The sequence below is a fragment of the Chiloscyllium plagiosum genome, unplaced genomic scaffold, assembly GCF_037043375.1.
Source record: "Chiloscyllium plagiosum isolate Xiang-an unplaced genomic scaffold, Cpla_swu_hap1 HiC_scaffold_3, whole genome shotgun sequence".
Classification (NCBI taxonomy): domain Eukaryota; kingdom Metazoa; phylum Chordata; class Chondrichthyes; order Orectolobiformes; family Hemiscylliidae; genus Chiloscyllium; species Chiloscyllium plagiosum.
Genome location: NW_028270141.1, coordinates 63804971 through 63824262, shown reverse-complemented (window position 1 = coordinate 63824262; position 19292 = coordinate 63804971). Strand labels below are relative to the sequence as shown.

The 19292-nt window shown below is 41.4% G+C and overlaps 1 protein-coding gene across 4 annotated transcripts in view; it reads left to right on the top strand.

Moving 5' to 3' along the window:
- LOC122543767 (low density lipoprotein receptor adapter protein 1-like) overlaps positions 1 to 19292 on the top strand; it is a 110825-nt gene that overhangs the window by 34748 nt on the left and 56785 nt on the right. For all 4 annotated transcript variants that reach the window (XR_006310132.2, XM_043682530.2, XM_043682523.2 and 1 more), the window contains exon 2: positions 17446 to 17588. Coding sequence is in view for 3 of the 4 variants with exons in the window: in XM_043682530.2 (XP_043538465.1) it covers positions 17446 to 17588 (143 nt within the window). In the remaining variant the exon portion in view is untranslated. The remainder of the gene's footprint in view (positions 1 to 17445; positions 17589 to 19292) is intronic.

The window sequence follows — 19292 nt, the reverse complement described above, 5'->3', positions numbered from 1 at the left end:
CTGGTTGGTCGTAGGCCAGATGCTCCTGTGAGTTGGCAAGGGTGTATCACCAATACTGAGATGCTTTGAGAGCATCCCTAAAGCATCTTCACAGACATGTGAGTGATAACTCCTGTCCAGAAGAGCTGATTTTCAGTGGCTAGTATCTGAGTACTGGGCATGTGAAATTGAGAGAGATTGCTGTTAATGAATCATCTTTCTCACCATCAGATTGCACATTGGTACTTTGCTATTTTTTTCCAGTGACTGCTGTAAATTGCCCAACTTTCCAAAGCATAATGCAATGAATATGTTGTCAGGATAATTGTAACAAAATACAGTGAAGCAAGCAGAACTCTGGAAGACTGTGCACTTAACGACTGCTATAAAGCTGTGTATATGCTGGAGTTCAAAAGAAACTGATTTGGGGAGGTAAATTAGTGCTGTATCTCTTGCCAGGAATTTGGGCGTCATTGCTTGTCCCCATTGTGCCGGAACCAAATGGTGCCGCTAATGTTGTGCACCCATCGTGGTCTTTCCCTCACCACCCTGTTCAACGCTCTGCGCAGTCTCCTGTTCACTGCTGCCTTTGTTGGTTGGCTTGCGCATAGAGTGGGTTAAGTGAGGCAGGCAGGGCTCTTTCTCAGGTCTCTCCTGATTCAACAGTTTTGCAATTCATTTCGGTCACAAAACAAGCTTAAGCTTAATGTATGAAGCCATTACATGAATCCTGTGGGGCCATCAACAATAACATCAGTGGTGTGACTGCAGGGGATGAATATTCTCTCCTGCTCCCTCCCCTGCAGTTGCATGATTTATTGAATGATTATTTGGCATTTGTTTAAACAAATATAAATTGTAGATTGCTTAGTAATAATGTGAAAAGAATGTTTCGGATAATAATTTATAATTGAATCTAATCTCACCAATCGGAAAGATGTTGTGAAACTTGAAAGTGTTCAGAAAAGATTTACAAGGATGTTGCCAGGATTGGAGGATTTGAGCTACAGGGAGAAGCTGAATAGGGTTGTTTTCCCTGTAGCGCAGAGGCTGAGGGGTGACCTTATAGAGGTTTACAAAATTGAGGGGCATGGATAGGGTAAATAGACAAAGTCATTTCCCTGGGGTTGGGGAGTCCAGAACTAGAGGGCATAGGTATAGGGTGAGAGGGGAAAGGTATAAAAGAGACCTCAGGGGCAACATTTTCATGCAGAGGGTGGTACGCGTATGGAATGAGCTGCCAGAGGAAGTGGTGGAGGCTGGTACATTTGCAACATTTGAGAGGCATTTGGATGGGTATACGAATAGGAAGGGTTTGGAGGGATATGGGCTGGATGCTGGCAGGTGGGACTAGATTGGGTTGTGATATCTGGTCGGCATGGATGAGTTGGACCGAAGGATCTGATTCCATGTTGTACATCTCTATTACTCTATGACTTCTGTTCCTTGTTACTCCATTAACAGGTGGTAAATTTCCCCACCAAAATCACTCTTCTGCACTCCTAGAGTGGAGGTACCCACTGGCAGTGGCACTTTGCTTAAAAAAATTCCCGCTGAACCTCATTTTTCAGCTTTTGGTGTATAGCTTGGTCATGCTGCTGAAGTTTAAAAATAAATTAAAATTACTTTCAGGCAGTGAGTTCCAGATTCTGCAAACTCTAGGGCAAATGTTAACCCTTAACTTGCCTCTATTCTTTTTGCCAAGTATTATCATCTATAAGCCCGAAACGTTGATTCTCCTCCTTGGATGCTGCCTGACCTGCTGCGCTTTTCCAGCAACACATTTTTCAGCTCTGATCCCCAGCATCTGCAGTCCTCACCTTTCTACTATTATCATCTATATTCTCATTAGTTAGTTAACATCCCTGTTCTGTGAAAAAGGTCTTTGCTGTCCATTCTTTCTCTGCCCTTCATAAATGTTACGTGTTACAATTAAATCTCCACTTGGCCTCCTTTGCTCCAATGGAAACAGCCCCAGTCCTCCTGCATATGCTTTCCTTTGCTGGACAGTGCATTGAGTATAGGAGTTAGGAGGTCATGTTGCAGCTTTACAGAACATTAATTAGGCCACTTTTTGAATTTTGTGTGCAGTTCTGGTCTCCCTCCTATCAGAAGGATGTTGTGAAACTTAAAAAAGTTCAGAAAAGATTTACAACGATATTGCCAGGGTTGGAAGATTTGAGCTATGGGGAGAGTCTGATAGGCTGGGGCTGTTTTCCCTGGAGCATCGAAGGCCGAGATATGACCTTATAGGGGTTTATTAAATCATGAGGGACATGGTTAGGGAAAATAGACAAGGTCTTTAACTGGGGTTGGGGGAGTCCAGAACTAGAGGGTATAGGTATAGGGTGAGAGGGAAAAGATATAAGAGGGACCTAAGGGGCAACATCTTCACATAGAGGGTGGTGCATGTATGGAGTGAACTGCCAGAGGAAGTGGTGGAGGTTGGTACATTCCTGAAGAAGGGCTTATGCCCGAAACGTCGATTCTCCTGTTCCTTGGATGCTGCCTGACCTGCGCTTTTCCAGCAACACATTTTCAGCTCTGATCTCCAGCATCTGCAGTCCTCACTTTCTCCTCGAGGTTGGTACAATTACAATTTAAAAGAATTTCTGGATGGGTATAAAATAGGAGTTTAGAGAGATGTGGGCCAAGTGCTGGCAAATGATACAAGATTGGGTTGGGATATCTGGTCGGCATTAGCGAGTTGGACCAAAGGGTCTGTTTCTGTGCTGTACATCTCTCACTCTAGTTAAAGTTCTCCATTCTTGATAAAATATACATAAATTCCCTCTGTTCTCTGTCTAGTAGAATCACATCATTTCTTTAGGATAGTGACTGTAACTATATGTAATATTCTAGCTGTATCCCAATTTGTATTTCATATCGCATAATCTCCCTGCCCATTTTTTCCTCGTTTGAATGTTATCTGACCTACATTCCTTTAAAAATCACTTTATCTACCTGTCCTGTTGCCCTCAAGGATTTATGGGCAAGTCTTCTATTTCCCTGTGTTCCTCTATGCCATCCAGTATCTTGTCACTGAGTGTGTAATCCCTTGCCCAATTTGTTCTGACCAGTAACTACTCAGATGCTCTCAACAGATTCCCTGCTCAGTATTTACATATAATAAGGTTGAGATTTGAGTTTTTACAAGTCAATGTTTATAATGGCAAAAATCCAATCCAATCTGAATTTGTTACATTCATGGTGGACCAACTGTACCACTACCCTTTTCCAGTTGTCTTTGTATTTACTGCTGAATCTGACATATTACTGTTTTAATGTGCAAATGTTAAGGTAAACACGGTCAGTATATGGTAGGCTTTGGGAAACTGACTGAGAGCAACCTACCAGAAGCAGGACAGAGGCAGGAAATAGACTATCAATGAAACAATCAGCTTTAGTAGGAGTGGATCAATGAGAGAGAGGATGCCTGGAGTCCATATATACAGAGAGATATCTGACCAAAATGATTAGGGAAGAAGACGAATTTGAGGAGAGAAGTCACCGATCACATTTGCTCTTTACTGTGAAGCTTCTGTGCTGTCTCCCAGTTATTACCAAGGCCAGCATCAGCCTGGTACGACTCTCACCAGCACCTTATCAAAACATGAATCACCTATGACAAAATATTTAAATCCATGATCTTCCCACTACTACTAGCCTGACGACCTTAAATGCAAAATATGCCTTTGGTATAGAGGCAGTTGAGACCTGCAGCACAGTAGCTGACAAAGCAGTAAAGGGACTTTTTTTTTCAAATATAATCCAATCTGTAAGGCACCCACCCAACAATGTACCTAACTATGCAATCAAAGTGTCAGTCTAGTGACTATCAATTTCTCAGTTAATTGAATCCAAAGAATATGGAGAATGAATTGTTTTAAAGATTTGTTGATGGTTAACTTTACCAACATTTGCTTAGATTTCACACACTTGTGTTTTGAGCTTCTTGCTCTACATGAACTGGGAGTGATTCTTCTAAAAAAGGTCATGTTTGAACTTGAACTGATGACAGAAATCCTGCTCCAGTGCTATGGGCTTTTACAATCCATTTGCTCATGACTTGTTCCACTGGTTTGCTGGTTGCACCTGTGCCATTACATTAGATATCCACTGTTTTACTTCCATATTTGTCTTTTAAACGTTCTCGAGGCCACTTGCTCATTTGGTAGTCCATTGTTTTCAAGCATTAAACACATTGTTTATAAATGCGGATGTCTGCCTGAGTATTTAACAAGGCTGTATTGTCGTTCTTATTCTTTGGCAATTTGCCATATTGGCACAGTCTTTGTATGGATTCCATGTACTCCACTTTGTAGAAATGTCAAATACCAAGAATGCTGGAGAAACTGCGCAGGTGTGGTCAGCATCTGTGGAGACAGAAACAGTGTTATATTTCAAGTCCAGTCTGACTCTTCATTGTGACTTCCAGCATCCAGTCTGTTTTACCTTTGTTCATCTAAGTGTCAACTCTCACTCAACATATAAGCATTTTCAATAACAGCCTTGTTATAATCTCATTGCAGCCAGAGCCCCCACATATGTTTTAGTTAGTATGCATGTTTATCCACATCATTTCATTATTTTCTTTTAAATGGGCATAAGATAAATGTGAAATTGTATATCTTATATAGCATACAATTATTATTAAATCATGAATTTTCAGTTCCCAAATTAGAGTTACAAAATGCTGTGCAATTAAAAACAGAATTTAATTAACCACGGTTGTTATAAAATAATGACCCAGAATTTTAGAAGATTTGAGAGTTTTGAGAAGATTTGTGGCTCAGGTTGAGGTTCTAGATGTAGGTTTGCTCGCTGAGCTGGAAGGTTCATTTTCAGATGTTTCGTCACCATACTAGATGACATCTTAAGTGAGCCACTGGACAAAGCCTCGTCCGGAGGCTCTCTGGAGATGTTACCTAGTATGGTGATGAAACATCTGAAAATGAACCTTCTAGCTCAGCGAGCAAACCTACATCCAGACCCAGAATTTTATTTTTTTAAAAGTGTCTTTTATTTTGGAAAAAAAGCAATTTGTGGCAAGAAAATCAGCTAACGTTTTTGTTGAGTTTCATGAATGGTTTCCCCTCACAAGGCCCAGTGAGTTTTATTTTCCAATTGTCCAAATCCGCCCATTACTAAGGCACTCCACTCTGTCTGATTCTCCCACTTGTCAGAGGCTGACATACTTGCCTCTGCTAGGAGCTCTGGGGGATCCTAGCACCTGCGTCATCTTTAAAAACCCAGTGTGACCAAGTCTAACAATGTCAGTTAAGAGCTGTGCTGCAGGACTCATGATATTTTACCCTGGCCATGGCAAATCAGAGAAAATCTGTGCTCTGCTTTGTGAACAGGGGCCTGGAGGTATCAGTGGATGGAGCAGTGCAGAGGAGTCTAGATTCTATGGGACCAACAAAGATGCTATGCTGTTGTGGCTTCATTAGCCTGGTCTGAGATTGACTTGGTTGGCAATGTGATCTCAACCATGTGGAGGAATGCTCAGCACTATAAGAATAAGGTTGAAGACCAGTCTTTACTCTGCTATCTCACTATTTCCGCTACTGCACCAACCTCCCACAAAGACTCATGTTCTGTATTTTGTGTCGTATCTTCCTTCTGTCACCCACCCAAACTCCACACATCACCAACACAACATGGCCTCTTCACTGTTCACTCACCCACTTCGGACACCTCACCATCTGCACCAGCACCGACTCTTATGTTTCTTTACACTCAATCCCTCCCTTTCTCTCCTTCCATGAGAAAACAGCGGGGTGTTCAATGGTCGAGTCCTCGCTTCCAGTGAAGAAAAGATGTTGGAGCTTGCAGGTGAGGTTCAAGACTGTTTCTGTGGAGATACCAAAACATCGATGTCCCGGCCACCATGTTGGAAGCATTATTCATTGTTCTGCCTTCTCATTATCCCCACTATGAATGTATTTTTCACACAACAGGATATCTATGCTTTGTTCATGATACATTCTCTCTTTTGTCTCCTACAGGCAGGTCTGACCTGCATGCCATCCAGATCTCAGCAATATGGTTGATTCTCAAATGCTATCTGGGCAGTTCGGGATGGGCAATGAATGATGACCCAGCCAGTGACATGAACAAATAAAAATAAAAAGAGCAGTATCAGCACTGTCTCTGCAAACAAAAGGGCTATGCTGTAAAACACGCCCTGATCCTTCTGCGAAGAAGAAAGAATGGATGCCTAAGGAAGCAGTGGGAAGGCTCCTGCACCCTCACTTGTTTAGAGGCAAAACTTCGGTGGATGTATTAGTTAGCTTAGGGTCAGGAGTATCTGCACTGTCAGGAGCATTTCACTGGCACACCTCTACAGTTTGAGGTCGCTGGCACTCTCAGGACTGCCTGAGGCTAGGCACTGCTCATTCCCAGGCCGCAGAGGATCTCATGGTGTCGGCAGTTTATGATTTCAGTTACGTGTGCAAGCAGACATAGAAGCAGCCGGTAGTTCTTGCCAAGGTTGCAGGGCTGTAACACTGTTGGAACCCTGCTTCTTCTGGTATGCAAGCTTCCACCTACCTCCATAGACAGGTTGGTGGTGGCTGCTATGGAGAGTGCACATACACACACATGCCACATACAAAATCTGCTCAGAAACTGTGTCCCAACGTACTCCAGAAGTGGACAGAACTTCAGCCCTCTGGGAGGGCTAGCCACAGAGGGTGCATCTACCTCTAGGCAGGATACACTGAACATTCATGGTCTTCAGTGGTCAGAATATTGAGTATAGGAGTTGGACGTCATGCTGTGCTGTACAGAACATTGATTTTGCCACTTTTGGAATACTATGTACAGTTCTGGTTGCCCTTCCATAGGAAGGATGTTGTTCAACTTGAGAGGGTGCAGAAAAGATTAACAAGGATGTTGCTGGGACTGGAGGAAGAGGCTGAATAGGATGGGACTTTGTTCCCTGGAGTGTAAGAGGCTGAACAGTGATCTTAGAGGTTTATAAAATCATGAGCATAGTGAATAGTCAAGATCTTAGGATGTAGGTTTGCTCGCTGAGCTGTAGGTTTGATATCCAGACGTTTCATTACCTGGCTAGGTAACATCAGTGGCGACCTCCAAGTGAAACGAAGCTGTTGTCTCCTGCTTTCTATTTATATGTTTGTCATGGATGGGGTTCATGGGGTTTGTGGTGATGTCATTTCCTGTTCATTTTCTGAGGGGATGATAGATGGTATCTAGATCTACGTGTTTGTTTATGGCGGTGTGGTTGGAGTATTGTGGTTGGAGTGCCTGGCCTCTAGGAATTCTCTGGCAGGTCTTTGCTTAGCCTGTCCCAGGATAGATGTGTTGTCCCAGTCAAAATGGTGTTTTTTTTCCTCCGTGCGTAGTGTTACGAGGGAGAGAGGGTCGTGTCTTTTTGTGGCTAGCTGGTGTTCGTGTATCCTGGTGGCTAACTTTCTTCCTGTTTGTCCTACATAGTGTTTGTGGTAGTCCTTGCATGGAATTTTGTAGATAACGTTGGTTTTGTCCATGGGTTGTACTGGGTCGTTTAAGTACTTACCAACTTACAGACTGGCCAAAGAACTACACGCAAGACTGAAATACCTAGTAGAGTCACAGCACTCCATCCACTCCACCCAGGAATTCCTAAAAATCATCAGAAACACCAAAATAGAGGAAGGTGAAACAATGATCTCATTCGACGTAACAATACTGTTCACCTCCATCAACATTGACCTGGCAAAGGAAACACTTACCACACTTTTAGAAGAGACCATCACACACCCCAACCACCATCAATCACATTACCAACGAAAATATCATGAAGCTAGTGGACCTGTGCCTCACCACCTACTTCACCTTCAACAACATAATCTACAAACAAACCATCGGCACACACATGGGATCTCCACTATCAGGATTCATAGCAGAAGCGGTAATGCAAAGACTAGAACAAACAGCCCTACCAACCATCAAACCAAAAATCTGCGTCCTCTATGTAGATGACACCTTTGTCATCACAAAACGATACAAGATAGACATTTAACATCACCAACAACACCCTCACAGGCATAAAGTTCACCAAGGAGGAAGAAACCAACAACAAACTCGCATTCCTGGATGTCACAGTCGAAAGAAAGGACAACGGAGAACTACAAACCTGCGTATACAGAAAACCGACAAACACTGACCAAATACTTAACTACACCAGCAACAATCCCAACACACACACAAACGAAGCTGTATCAGAACACTATTCCAATGAGCCACCACACACTGCAGCACAGGCGAACTTCGGGAAACAGAGGAGAACCACCTATACAACGGATTCAAGAAGAATGGATACCCAAAAAATACAGTCCGCAGATTCCTCAGGAACAAACCACGACAAGCAGACCAAACACAGCCTGAAACCCTAACCACCTTACCATACATCAAAGAAGTCTCAGAAATGACAGCCAGACTACTAAGCCCCTCGGAATCCTAGTAGCACACAAACCCACCAACACTCTCAAACAAAAACTAATAAACTTAAAAGACCCAGTACAACCCGTGGACAAAACCAACGTTATCTACAAAATTCCATGCAAGGACTACCACAAACACTACGTAGGACAAACAGGAAGAAAGTTAGCCACCAGGATACACGAACACCAGCTAGCCACAAAAAGACACGACCCTCTCTCCCTTGTAGCCCTACACACGGAGGGACAACACATCTATCCTGGGACAGGCTAGGCAAAGACCTGCCAGAGAATTCCTAGAGGCCTGGCACTCCAACCACACCGCCATAAACAAACACGTAGATCTAGATACCATCTATCAACCCCTCAGAAAACGAACAGGAAATGACATCACTACAAACCCCAGGAACCCCATCCATGACAAACCTATAAATAGAAAGCAGGAGACAACAGCTTCGCTTCACTTGGAGGTCGCCACTGATGATGTTATCTAGCCAGGTAATGAAACGTCTGGATATCAAACCTACAGCTCAGCGAGCAAACCTACACCCTAAACCTTTATCTGAGCTACAAACTTTCATAAACCTTGCAGTCAAGATCTTGTTCCCAGGATAGGAGAGCTCAAAACTAGAGGGCATAGGTTTTAGGTGAGGGGGGAAATATTTATAAAAGCACCTGAGTGATAATATTTTCATGCAGAGGGTGGTGCATGTATGGAATGAGCTGCAAAAAGAAATGGTGTAGGCAGATACATTTACAATATTTAAAAGGCAATGAATGGGTATATGAATAGGAGGGGTTTAGAGGGATATGATGCAAATGCTGGCAGATGGGACAAGATCAGATTTGGGATGTCTGCTTGGCGTGAATGAGTAGGACTGAATGGCCTGTTTCTATGCTGTACAACTCTATATGTGTAAACCCTATAGACAAGAACATCCCCAGAGTTGTCTGACTAAACTTTCAAGGCTCCAGTATGGGGTAGGGTCCCTGAGGAAGTTGGAAATGCACTGAGATGTGATGGGCCAAAGAAAGAAGCAGCAAATGGGTGGGACAGGTATCTTCTAACATTACATAGGTTGTAACATATATCAATACAAATTCACATTTCCTCATTGGCCTGAGGCATGATTGTCTAACCTCAACCTCAGTATTGAAAGTGACCATTCTGAGTGCTGCCCATGTTTGATGCTCCAAGGCGTGAAGTGAGCAGCTCCTGCAGGTGCAGGCTAGGGAACCTGAGAAGGTGGTTTCCTACCTTTTGCAACTGGGATTTTGCAGCTGTACAGCAATCTATTGCTTGTGCAGCACAGCCGTTAGTGAAATTGATTCTCAATATTGAATGGTGTTCTCAACACTGCTTGGGGCCAGGGTTTGGACTTCAAGCAAGAGGTTAATGCTTAAGGTTCATATTGCACATGGTGCTTGCTAGTGTGTTTTAAGTGTTATTGTGTAGTGTTTATGTAATGTTTGAATGGCCTCGTGTTGCTCCATTCGAGCCCAATCCGTCAGATTGAAATAGTTGCACCGCGCTCTCTGGGTATGGTGGCAGCCATTTTCCATTCTGTTGCATGCTTGTTCTTTACAGCACGATGGAAAGGAAAAATGGTTTCCCCTCCTCCAATGTAGTGAATCTCAGGCTCATCCACTTTCCTATGGTGTATGTCCAAATGTACAATTCCCTTCTTTGTAGCCTGCCTGTCAACCCCATTAGCTTTGAACTTGCCCACATTCCCAAACAACCAAACTATCTGAATCCTAATCTCTCCACTTTACATCTCTTGAAGCCAGACATTATCAGGTAAACATGCCAGATATAGTAGTGTACTGACCCCCCCCCCCAAACCTACTGTGCTGTCAAAGTCGGATTATTGCTGTTCTCTTCTCTTTCCCAGGCTCCTCAGTATATTGAGTTATTCCCCCTTCATGATCATAATCCTCTCTGCATGCCAGCATGCTGCTTTCAATCCCCATAATAAAATTCCCCAGCTTCCTCCTCTCAGTACTGGCCCTGAATAATCCCCATTGAATTTTAGCGGACATACCCAGGATGTGAGTCGCCCTTTCAGTGATTTAGATAGATAACCCTGAACAATGAGTGACAACACTCCTCATTGATCCATCTATAGCTCCTCAACTCTGTACCTCTAACTCCCTGGATTGGTTGTACTGGATCCATATGGCTGACCTTGGCTCACCCCCTGCACTGTAAAGGTATGCCCCCCCACCCCCTGAGCATGACTGCGCCTCATGGTTGACTGTGCCAAAGCCCCTGGACTAATACTGGAGGCTTCTCTTGACTTACTGTGCTAGGACTCTAGATTTGGAAATATTGCTATTTGTCGAAAGCAGAAGCAGTGTATTTTCCATCTACAGTCCTGGCACACGGTGCATGTGTGAGGCAAGGTGTGCAGTCAATGAAGCCAGCAAGCAATTATCGGCCTTAGGCATTTTGCTGCTCCCTGGCAAGAATTTTATCATGATGTCTAGATCTTGGTTGGAAAATGCTACTTGTTTCTTCCGACAATAAAGCCTGCCAGGATTTCTCGCACAGTTCTCCCAAACTTATTGCCATAGTCCACATTGTTTAGATTGTTAGATGCCAGCCTAATTGTTCACAAACTTTTATTATTTTCAGTGGAATTAAGGCAGTTTTGTTTTGACTTTGAGGGAAGTTTCAGAAACTCTTCACTTTTTAAATGTCTGTAGATAAACATGTGGCATGGTGGCTCAGTGGTTAGTACTGCTGCCTCTCAGTGCCAGGGACGCTCAGACTGTTGGGTGGCTGTCTGTTTGGTGTTTCCACATTCTCTGTGTTTGCGTGGGTTTCCTCCAGATAATCCAGTTTCCTGCCACAGTCCAAACATGTGCAGGTTGGGTGGATTGGCCATGCCAAATTGCCTGTAGTGATTAGAGATGTGCAAGCTAGGAGGGCTAGCCATGGGAAATGCAGGGGTTCTGGGTAGGATGTTGTTCGGAGGGCCAGTTTGGACTCAATTGGCTGAATGGCCTGCTTGCACACTTTAGGAATTCTGTGATTTAATTCTATGCAGCATAGCTCTGTGATCATAAATTGAGTTTATAGAACATTTAAAATCAAATGCAGTAAAGCACTTGGTTATTAATCTGTATATTAAAAAAATGATTGCAGTGGAATTTGCAGCTATCAAATTTAAGACTGAAATGCACAGAATCACAATTTATTTATCTTTTGACTAAATGAAATAATTTTGATTTCTTCAGAGTGAGATAGAGGAATGGGTTGCCATTCTTACACTGTACTGGTTTGAAATCTTGGAACTCCCTTCCTTGACAGCACAATGAGTGTCTGCACCATGCGAGCTGCAACAGTTCAAGAAGGCAGCTCCCCACCACCTTCTCAAATGCAGCTGGAGCAGAGATTAATGTTGGCCCAACCAGCAACATCTTGTGAGAAACAAAATGCTCCCTGCCCAATTTTGCCATCGATAATTTGGTCAGAATGTAATTCCGATCTGATCAGATTATGAAACGAAAATGGAAATTGCTGGAAAAGTTCAGTACATCTGGCAGCATCTGTGGAGAGAAATCAGAGTTAACGTTTTGCATTGAGTGACCCCTAGAACTGATGGTAGCTAGGAAAATGTCAGTTTATATGCAGAAGATAGGGTGGAGGGAACGGGGTAAGGAGCAAATGACAGGTGGGGATACAGCCCAGAGGGGGGGGCGAGAAAATCAGTTGGGCAGACAAAACAGTGATAATGATGTGGTTCGGGGAGTGAATAGCTCTTATTGGGGGACACTTATTGGCTAACAATGGATGGTGTGTAACAGCAAGCTGTGATAACAAGGTCTGGTGTGATTGTTGGAATAAGGACATAAAGGAGTTCAAATGGTAAAGTTATTGAACTCCATATTGAGTCCAGAATGCTGCAGGGTTCCTAAGTAGAAAATGAGGTGCTGTTTTTCTAGTTTGTGTGAGCTTTGCTGGAGGGCTGCAGTAATCCTGAGAAAGATGTCCAGGGAACAGGATGATGTAATTTTAAGGATCCACCATAACAAATGTTTCTTCATGACACATAGAGTTGAGTGAATCGAATTGCCTGAAGAATGTTTTCTGTGATGTAGTGGATCTCTGGAACAGGCCGAAATGGATCATCTAATTAGTACTTCTGGCTGAAGATCGTTGCAAATGTTTCAGCCTTATCTTTTGCAGTGAGATGCTGGACTCCCCTATCACTGATGAGGGGATAGTTGTAGTGTTGCTTCATCCTGTATTAATTGTTTAATTGTCCTTCTCCGCTCAATGGGAAGTGGCAAGAATGTGGAGCTTAGATCTGATCCCATTGGTTGTGTGATTGCTTAGCTCTGTCTATCACATACCTCTCCCGCTGATTGGCATGCAAGTCTCCCTGTTTTGTAGCTTCACCAGGTTGACACGTCATTTTTATATTTACATGGTTCTGCTTCTGTTATGTCCTCCTGCACTCTTCTTTGAATCAGGGTTGATCTTGTGACTTGATGGTAACTGTAAAATGGGAGATATGCTAGGCCACTAGATTACAAATTGTGGTTAAATAGTTTTGCTACTGTTAATGGCATGATCATGGATACACCGTTCTGAGCTGCTTGTTCTTTTCCAAATTTGTTCCATTTAGCATGGTGATTGTACTGCACAGCATAATGGAGGTTAGCCTGACAACAAGATGGAATTTGGTCTCCACATGGACTTTGTGCTGGTCACTCCAATCAGTGCAGTCCTGTATAGATACATTTGTGACATGGGTACTATTTTGAGGGTGAGGTCAAGTAAGTTTTTCCCTCTTATTAGATCCCTTGCCACCTGCCACAGGCACCATCTAGCAGCTATGCCTGTTGGGACTTGGCCAGCTGGGTCTGTAGTGATGCTATCAAGCTGCTGTTGGTGATATAGTGTATTCAATCTGATAGTGCCAGTATATACATGTGAATTTGAATTATGTTTTGCCCTAGCAACATAGTGCAAAAGCGCACACTGTTCTGGAATACAGAAGAGATCTGTTTTGTGGGATGTGGGCTGAATCTCATTGGAGTATCTATTTCTGTATTAACCAGAATGTTACCATCTTGAGGGATTTCTGAGGCGTACTTATACAGAATTCTCTCAAAATATTAAATAGGTAGTGTACAGATTTTTACATGGTAATTTATGCATGGTCTCAGAAGACAGTCACATTTGCTAAGTGGCTTTTACTCATTCAATGTTCTTTCATGCTTCATGGAAATTATTAGAACCAATCTTCATTTTTTTTTAAAACAAGTTTAAAGATCATGGAAATATTTGGAAAACTGGAATGCTGAAAAATAACAAAATAACAAGTAAACATCTGCTTGCTCACTAGTTGTTTATAAGCTCGAAGTAGGTGTGATTGAAGCATTTCATTATTGTGGGAGAAAAATGGAGATTAACATTGTTGGCTCACCCCACTATATGCTTGCATTCTATTGGCCAGTTATATATCATGCCCATCTATTATTCTAATCATAACAAACATGGTTGAGTAATGATTATGGATTCCCCAGTGTAAGGTTTAGACTGATTTTGTACCTGATATTTTGTTGACAAACTCTTATGAAGGGACAAAGTACACAGTAAAACCAGAGGACATGGCCTCTGTTACTAATTTTAAAGCTTTAAGCTTTATTTCTACTTGCTACCATGGATAGCCCACAATAAAGCTGTATTATGTTTTCTCATTTATAACAATTTATCCCCATTAGAACCTCCTTTATTGAATGTTATCTTTGACATCATGTCTGAATAAGTGCATTGGTATAATGCTTAACATTGTCTTTATAGCTTTAACACATACGCACGCACATGTGCATGCACTCACTAAAACCTAGGGAAAAAAATCCCTGCATCTTTGAAATTACACAAAGGCAATATCGATCCTAATCACCAGCCTTAGCTTCTAAGCACAAAGTTTTTTTCAAATAGCCATGTGAATCTCTGAAGAGATTTTCAGATTTTAAAATTACATTTCAAAGTGTTGATACATTGCAGTTTTCTGCCCTAGTTTAAATTTCTCTTTAATAGTCTATATTTTTTTTATTCCTCCTTATGTGTCTATTCTTTTTGTCTTTGTTTTTGTTTCCATCCCAATTCTATTTAGGATCGCCTGTTATTGCATGTTATCAGTACCTTTTGTTAGCACTCCGCTCTGGGAATTTTAATTAGACAGATGTGGCAGTTGTAAAAGTTGCTTTATAATACACTGGTTTGCTGAGAATCTCTGGTGGGAGGGAAAGAGATAGCGTATGACTGCTTCCTTTCTCCCTGAACCATTTCTCTATGGTATTATCATCTAGCAGGGTCTGACCGGGATCCCTGAGACCAACTGGAGCTAGGAAACAGGGAATGATTATATGTTAATGAAGGGATAATCGGGGCAGCACTTAACCAAGCGTGTGTGAATAAATAAAATATATGAGCTCTTGTGATGCAGTGGTTAGTGTCTCTGTCACTGGGCCAGAAGGTCTGGCTTTAAGTTCCATCTGACTCCGAGGTGGTGTCAGAGCATGTCTGAACAGCATGGTTTAATTAACTGTCTGTGGGCTTTACATGTTCCCATCGCTGCTACAATGTGCCACACTTGGGGAGGCAGTGGCGAAGTGGGATTACTGCTCAACCATTAATCCAGAGATTATGATATTGTTCTGGGGACCCAGCTTTGAATCCCACCACGGCAGATAATGAAGTTTAATTCAATAAAAGTTTAGAATTAAGAGTCTGATGGTGACCATGAATGCATTGCCGATTGTTGGAAAAACCCATCTGGTTCACTAATGTCATTCAGGCAAAGAAATTGCTGGCCTACATGTGGCTCCAGGCACACAGATGTGTGCTTGAGTCTTAACTGCGCTCTGGGCAATTAGCAATAGGCTATAAATGCTAACCTAGCCATGACCCCCATACCTCATGAACAAAAACAAATCAATGGTGTGAGAGCTGAAATAACATTCTCACTAAAATGTATTTTTAAAAAATCTATTTATGGGATGTGGACTGGCGTTTTATTGCTCAGAGGGAAGTTGAGTTAACTCCATTGCTATGGGTTTGGAGTCAAATGTAGGCCAGATCAGACAAGGATAATTTCCTTCCCTTCATGAGCATTAGTGAATTATCTGGATTTTTACAACAATTAGACTATATGTCTTTTTATTGCAGATTTCTTAATTGAATTGAAATTTCACTATCTGCTATGGTGGGATTCAAACTTGTGTCCTTAGACCATGAGCCTGAAATTCTGGGTTACCAGAGATACTACCATCATGTCACTGCTTCCCCATAAACGTATATAGAAGTTTATAGCAAAATATATGATTGGACCCTATCTAACTAAAACTAAACATTTGGTATGGATGCTACATTCATTGAATGGTCAACTTATAACATTTGATGCTTTGCTATTCTCTGCATCTTTATTTACACAAAATAAATACTACTGATAAATGTGGCAAAGGCACTTGAACATATACATTGCTCACACTGTGTTAACTCAGCATTGTTACAATTGTGTATTACTTTCTTTGAAGCCTGTCCCTGCCTGATTGATGCTCCGTAACCACAAAGCTAGACAAGTTTTTTTAATTAAAAGCAGTAATCTCATTGAGACTTTAGGCCAGTCACATTTTGACAATTTTGATCATCTTTAGAACAGCAACTGAAACAGTCACAACATTCTAAAAGGATTGTGTTTCAAATCAAACATCTACAACACCTTTTTTTTTTAACACATGCATAGTACTTGACATTGGTCTGACTTCCTCAGAGCCAGTTCTCAGTGACTAGAACCTCTGACACTCCTGTTTATAATGTTTTACTAAACAAATTACAAAACACAGTTTACAAAAAACAGTTAACATTTACAGCTGTATACAACAGCAATTTTACAAGTGAGAGGAGCAGCAAAGCTAGGCCCCAAACTCTACTGTTCAACCAGTTTACAGGGAGATGCGGACAAACCTCAAATCCCAGTTCTACATATAAAAGACATCGACAATGACGCACTCCTGTTTGTTTATTTATTTATTTTCCCTTTTTTTTAACCCCCACACTACCGCCTAACTGCGGTAGTGCTTATTTTTTCTCCCAGCACCCATGTGTGTGTGCAGGTGTGAGACAGTGAGAGACACAAGGTGTATGAATCTTTATTCAAATTTCCACCACCAGGAAGACACTCCTGTTTATATGTCAGTCAGAGCTCCCTGATTGGACCAGATTAATAGCCCCAATCAGGGAACTCATTCTATAAGGTCTACCTGGCTCATCTCATTGCAGTCATTACTCTTAGGCCATACTTTGTTTATTTACTCAGTGGATGTGGACGTTGCTGGTTGGAATGTATTGTCAGTCACTGAAAAGGTAATGGTCAGCTGTCTTCTTGAACCACTGCAGTCTATTAGTATTAAGTTAGTTTGTTTACAGACAAGGGCAAAACATGAACATTTTGCACCTTCAATGGTAGAGCAAGTATTGAATTGTAGGAACCAGCACCTTCTGTAGTACAACAAAGAATGGATAATGAAGTAGGCTCTGCCAATGTTTTAATAAGCCAAGGATTTATTTAAAAATACAAATATTTATCCAGTTGCTTTTTTGAGGATCTTACTGTATGTACATTAGCTCTGATATTTGCCTATTTCCTTCAAAATAATTTATAATGTCTGATATACAGTAAATCCTCTAACTGCGAAATCACAAATCATGATTCATTAATTTGCTTGTCAACGCTAAAAAATAAGTTGGAACAAAAATCAATATCTGTGGGCAAAAATCATGTATTTGTGATATTTTTAACCATTTTAACTTATTTTTAATGAGCTCTGCATGTGTGAATTTAACCATTTGCGGGGATTCTCAGGAAGGGAACCCTTGCAGAAACATAGGAATGACTATAGGTCAATCAAGACCTTTGAGTAGTGTTGAAAGACTAAATCTTAATGTGAGCTTGCCTTCCTTCCATAAAATAACTTTTCTTCTCTTAATTTTCAGAGCTGCCAGAAAACTGGACTGATACAAAAGAATCCTTACAGGAAGGAATGGTCTTTCACCTTAAGTACCTTGGGGTAACCGTAGTGGACCAGCCGAAAGGGGAGGGGATGGCAGCTGCAGCCATTCGACGGATAATTACTGTGGTAACTGTTTTATTTGATAAATTTTGGTCCATATTCTGTACTGATAGCTTGGTCACAATATTTTGTGCACAGATGTAGATTTTGGAGCATTGCTGTGATATTAATTCTTGCATCATTGAAGCAACTTCACCATTATAATAAATGTGGGATTGGATTTGCCATTGGCTACACAAAGAAATACAAATGTACCTGGTTCTTCAACTACTGCAAGACACATACTACTTGCACCAGGATTGAACATCAGAAGCTGAGTAGTAGGATGATGGTGAGACTACATCATCACTAAAAGCATAAGACCTGCTTCTTCGGGGCGGTCTTTAGCTCAGTGGGCAGGTATGTCTTTTAAATATTTCTACATATGTTGAGCACTTTTTAGAAACCTTTAAGTATTTTAAGAATTTAATACTTTAACAAACTTCCTATGCCTGCTAACTGTCCATGGTGAGTAACTTGACCAAATGCACTTGATTTTCACACATGCTACAGATCCATGTCAGAGCTTAGTTTTAAATATTTCACCAACTAATAAAGAGAAGATCAAATAGTGTTTCCATAAAATGAATTCTGTCCTCCTCTCACACTGGTAGATTTCCCTCCCCCTGTCTCCCAGGTAGGAGCTGCACTTAAATTTTCTATTGACTTTGGAAACCATTTCTCCGCTTACTGCCCCCTCACTAAAAATGTGTAGAGAAAGGATATGCAAAAACTGAGTTTAATCATTTTTCTTAATCATAAATCACAAATTAGAAAGCAAGATGGTAAGAGCTTCTACAAGAGTAATATCAAAAGAAGAGTAGCTCAAGTAAACATCAGTTCCTTAGAGAATAGCACTGGAAAATTAATATTGGGAAACATGGAAATGGCATAGATTTTGAACAGATATTTGAGCCTGTCTTCATGGTAGAAGAGACAAAAAAAATCATAATACTACAGAATCAAAGTTCAAAAGAAAGGATAACGTGCACTTTTTTTGATAGTGACAGCGATTGTGCTGGAAAAATTATTGCAACTAAAAATTGACAAGCCTGCTGGACATGATAGTGTGCATCCAGGAGTCTTGAAAAGAAGCGAATTAATTGTTTGTAACCTTGGAAAGGTTCAATTTGTTAAGCTTTTCCAAAATTTGAAGACCACAAGGGCAGAGCCCCTGTTCCAGAAAGGAGGGAGACAAAAATCCAAAAACTCTAGGCCATTTAGCCTAACTTTGGTCATTGTGAAATAGCTGAAATCCATTATTATGGAAGTAGTGCAATACGATTAGAAAATCATAATATACTCAATCAGAGTCAACATGATTTTATGAGAGTAATTTTATGTTAATTTAAATGGAGATGGTACAGGAGAGGTGTTGCTGAGCTATTACCTTGGTGTCTTGAGTGTTTTGCTTTACCTGTTTCTGACTGTAGATATTGAGAGGATGTTTCCTTTCAGGGGGAGTCTGATACCGGGGACACAGTTTAAAGATAAGAGGCCTCCCACTTAAGAGAGAGATGAGGACTTTTTTTTATTCAGAGGATTATTAATCTTTTGAGTTCTCTACCCCAACGGACAATATGGTTGACTCTTAAATGTCTTCTGAAATGGTCTAGCAAGGCTCTCAGTTGATTCAATGCTGAAAAGTCCCAAAAAAGGAATGGGGTCTAGTACCAAAATTTGGGGGAACTGACTCATAGACGAGTCAAACAAAAGCCTTCCTACATATAA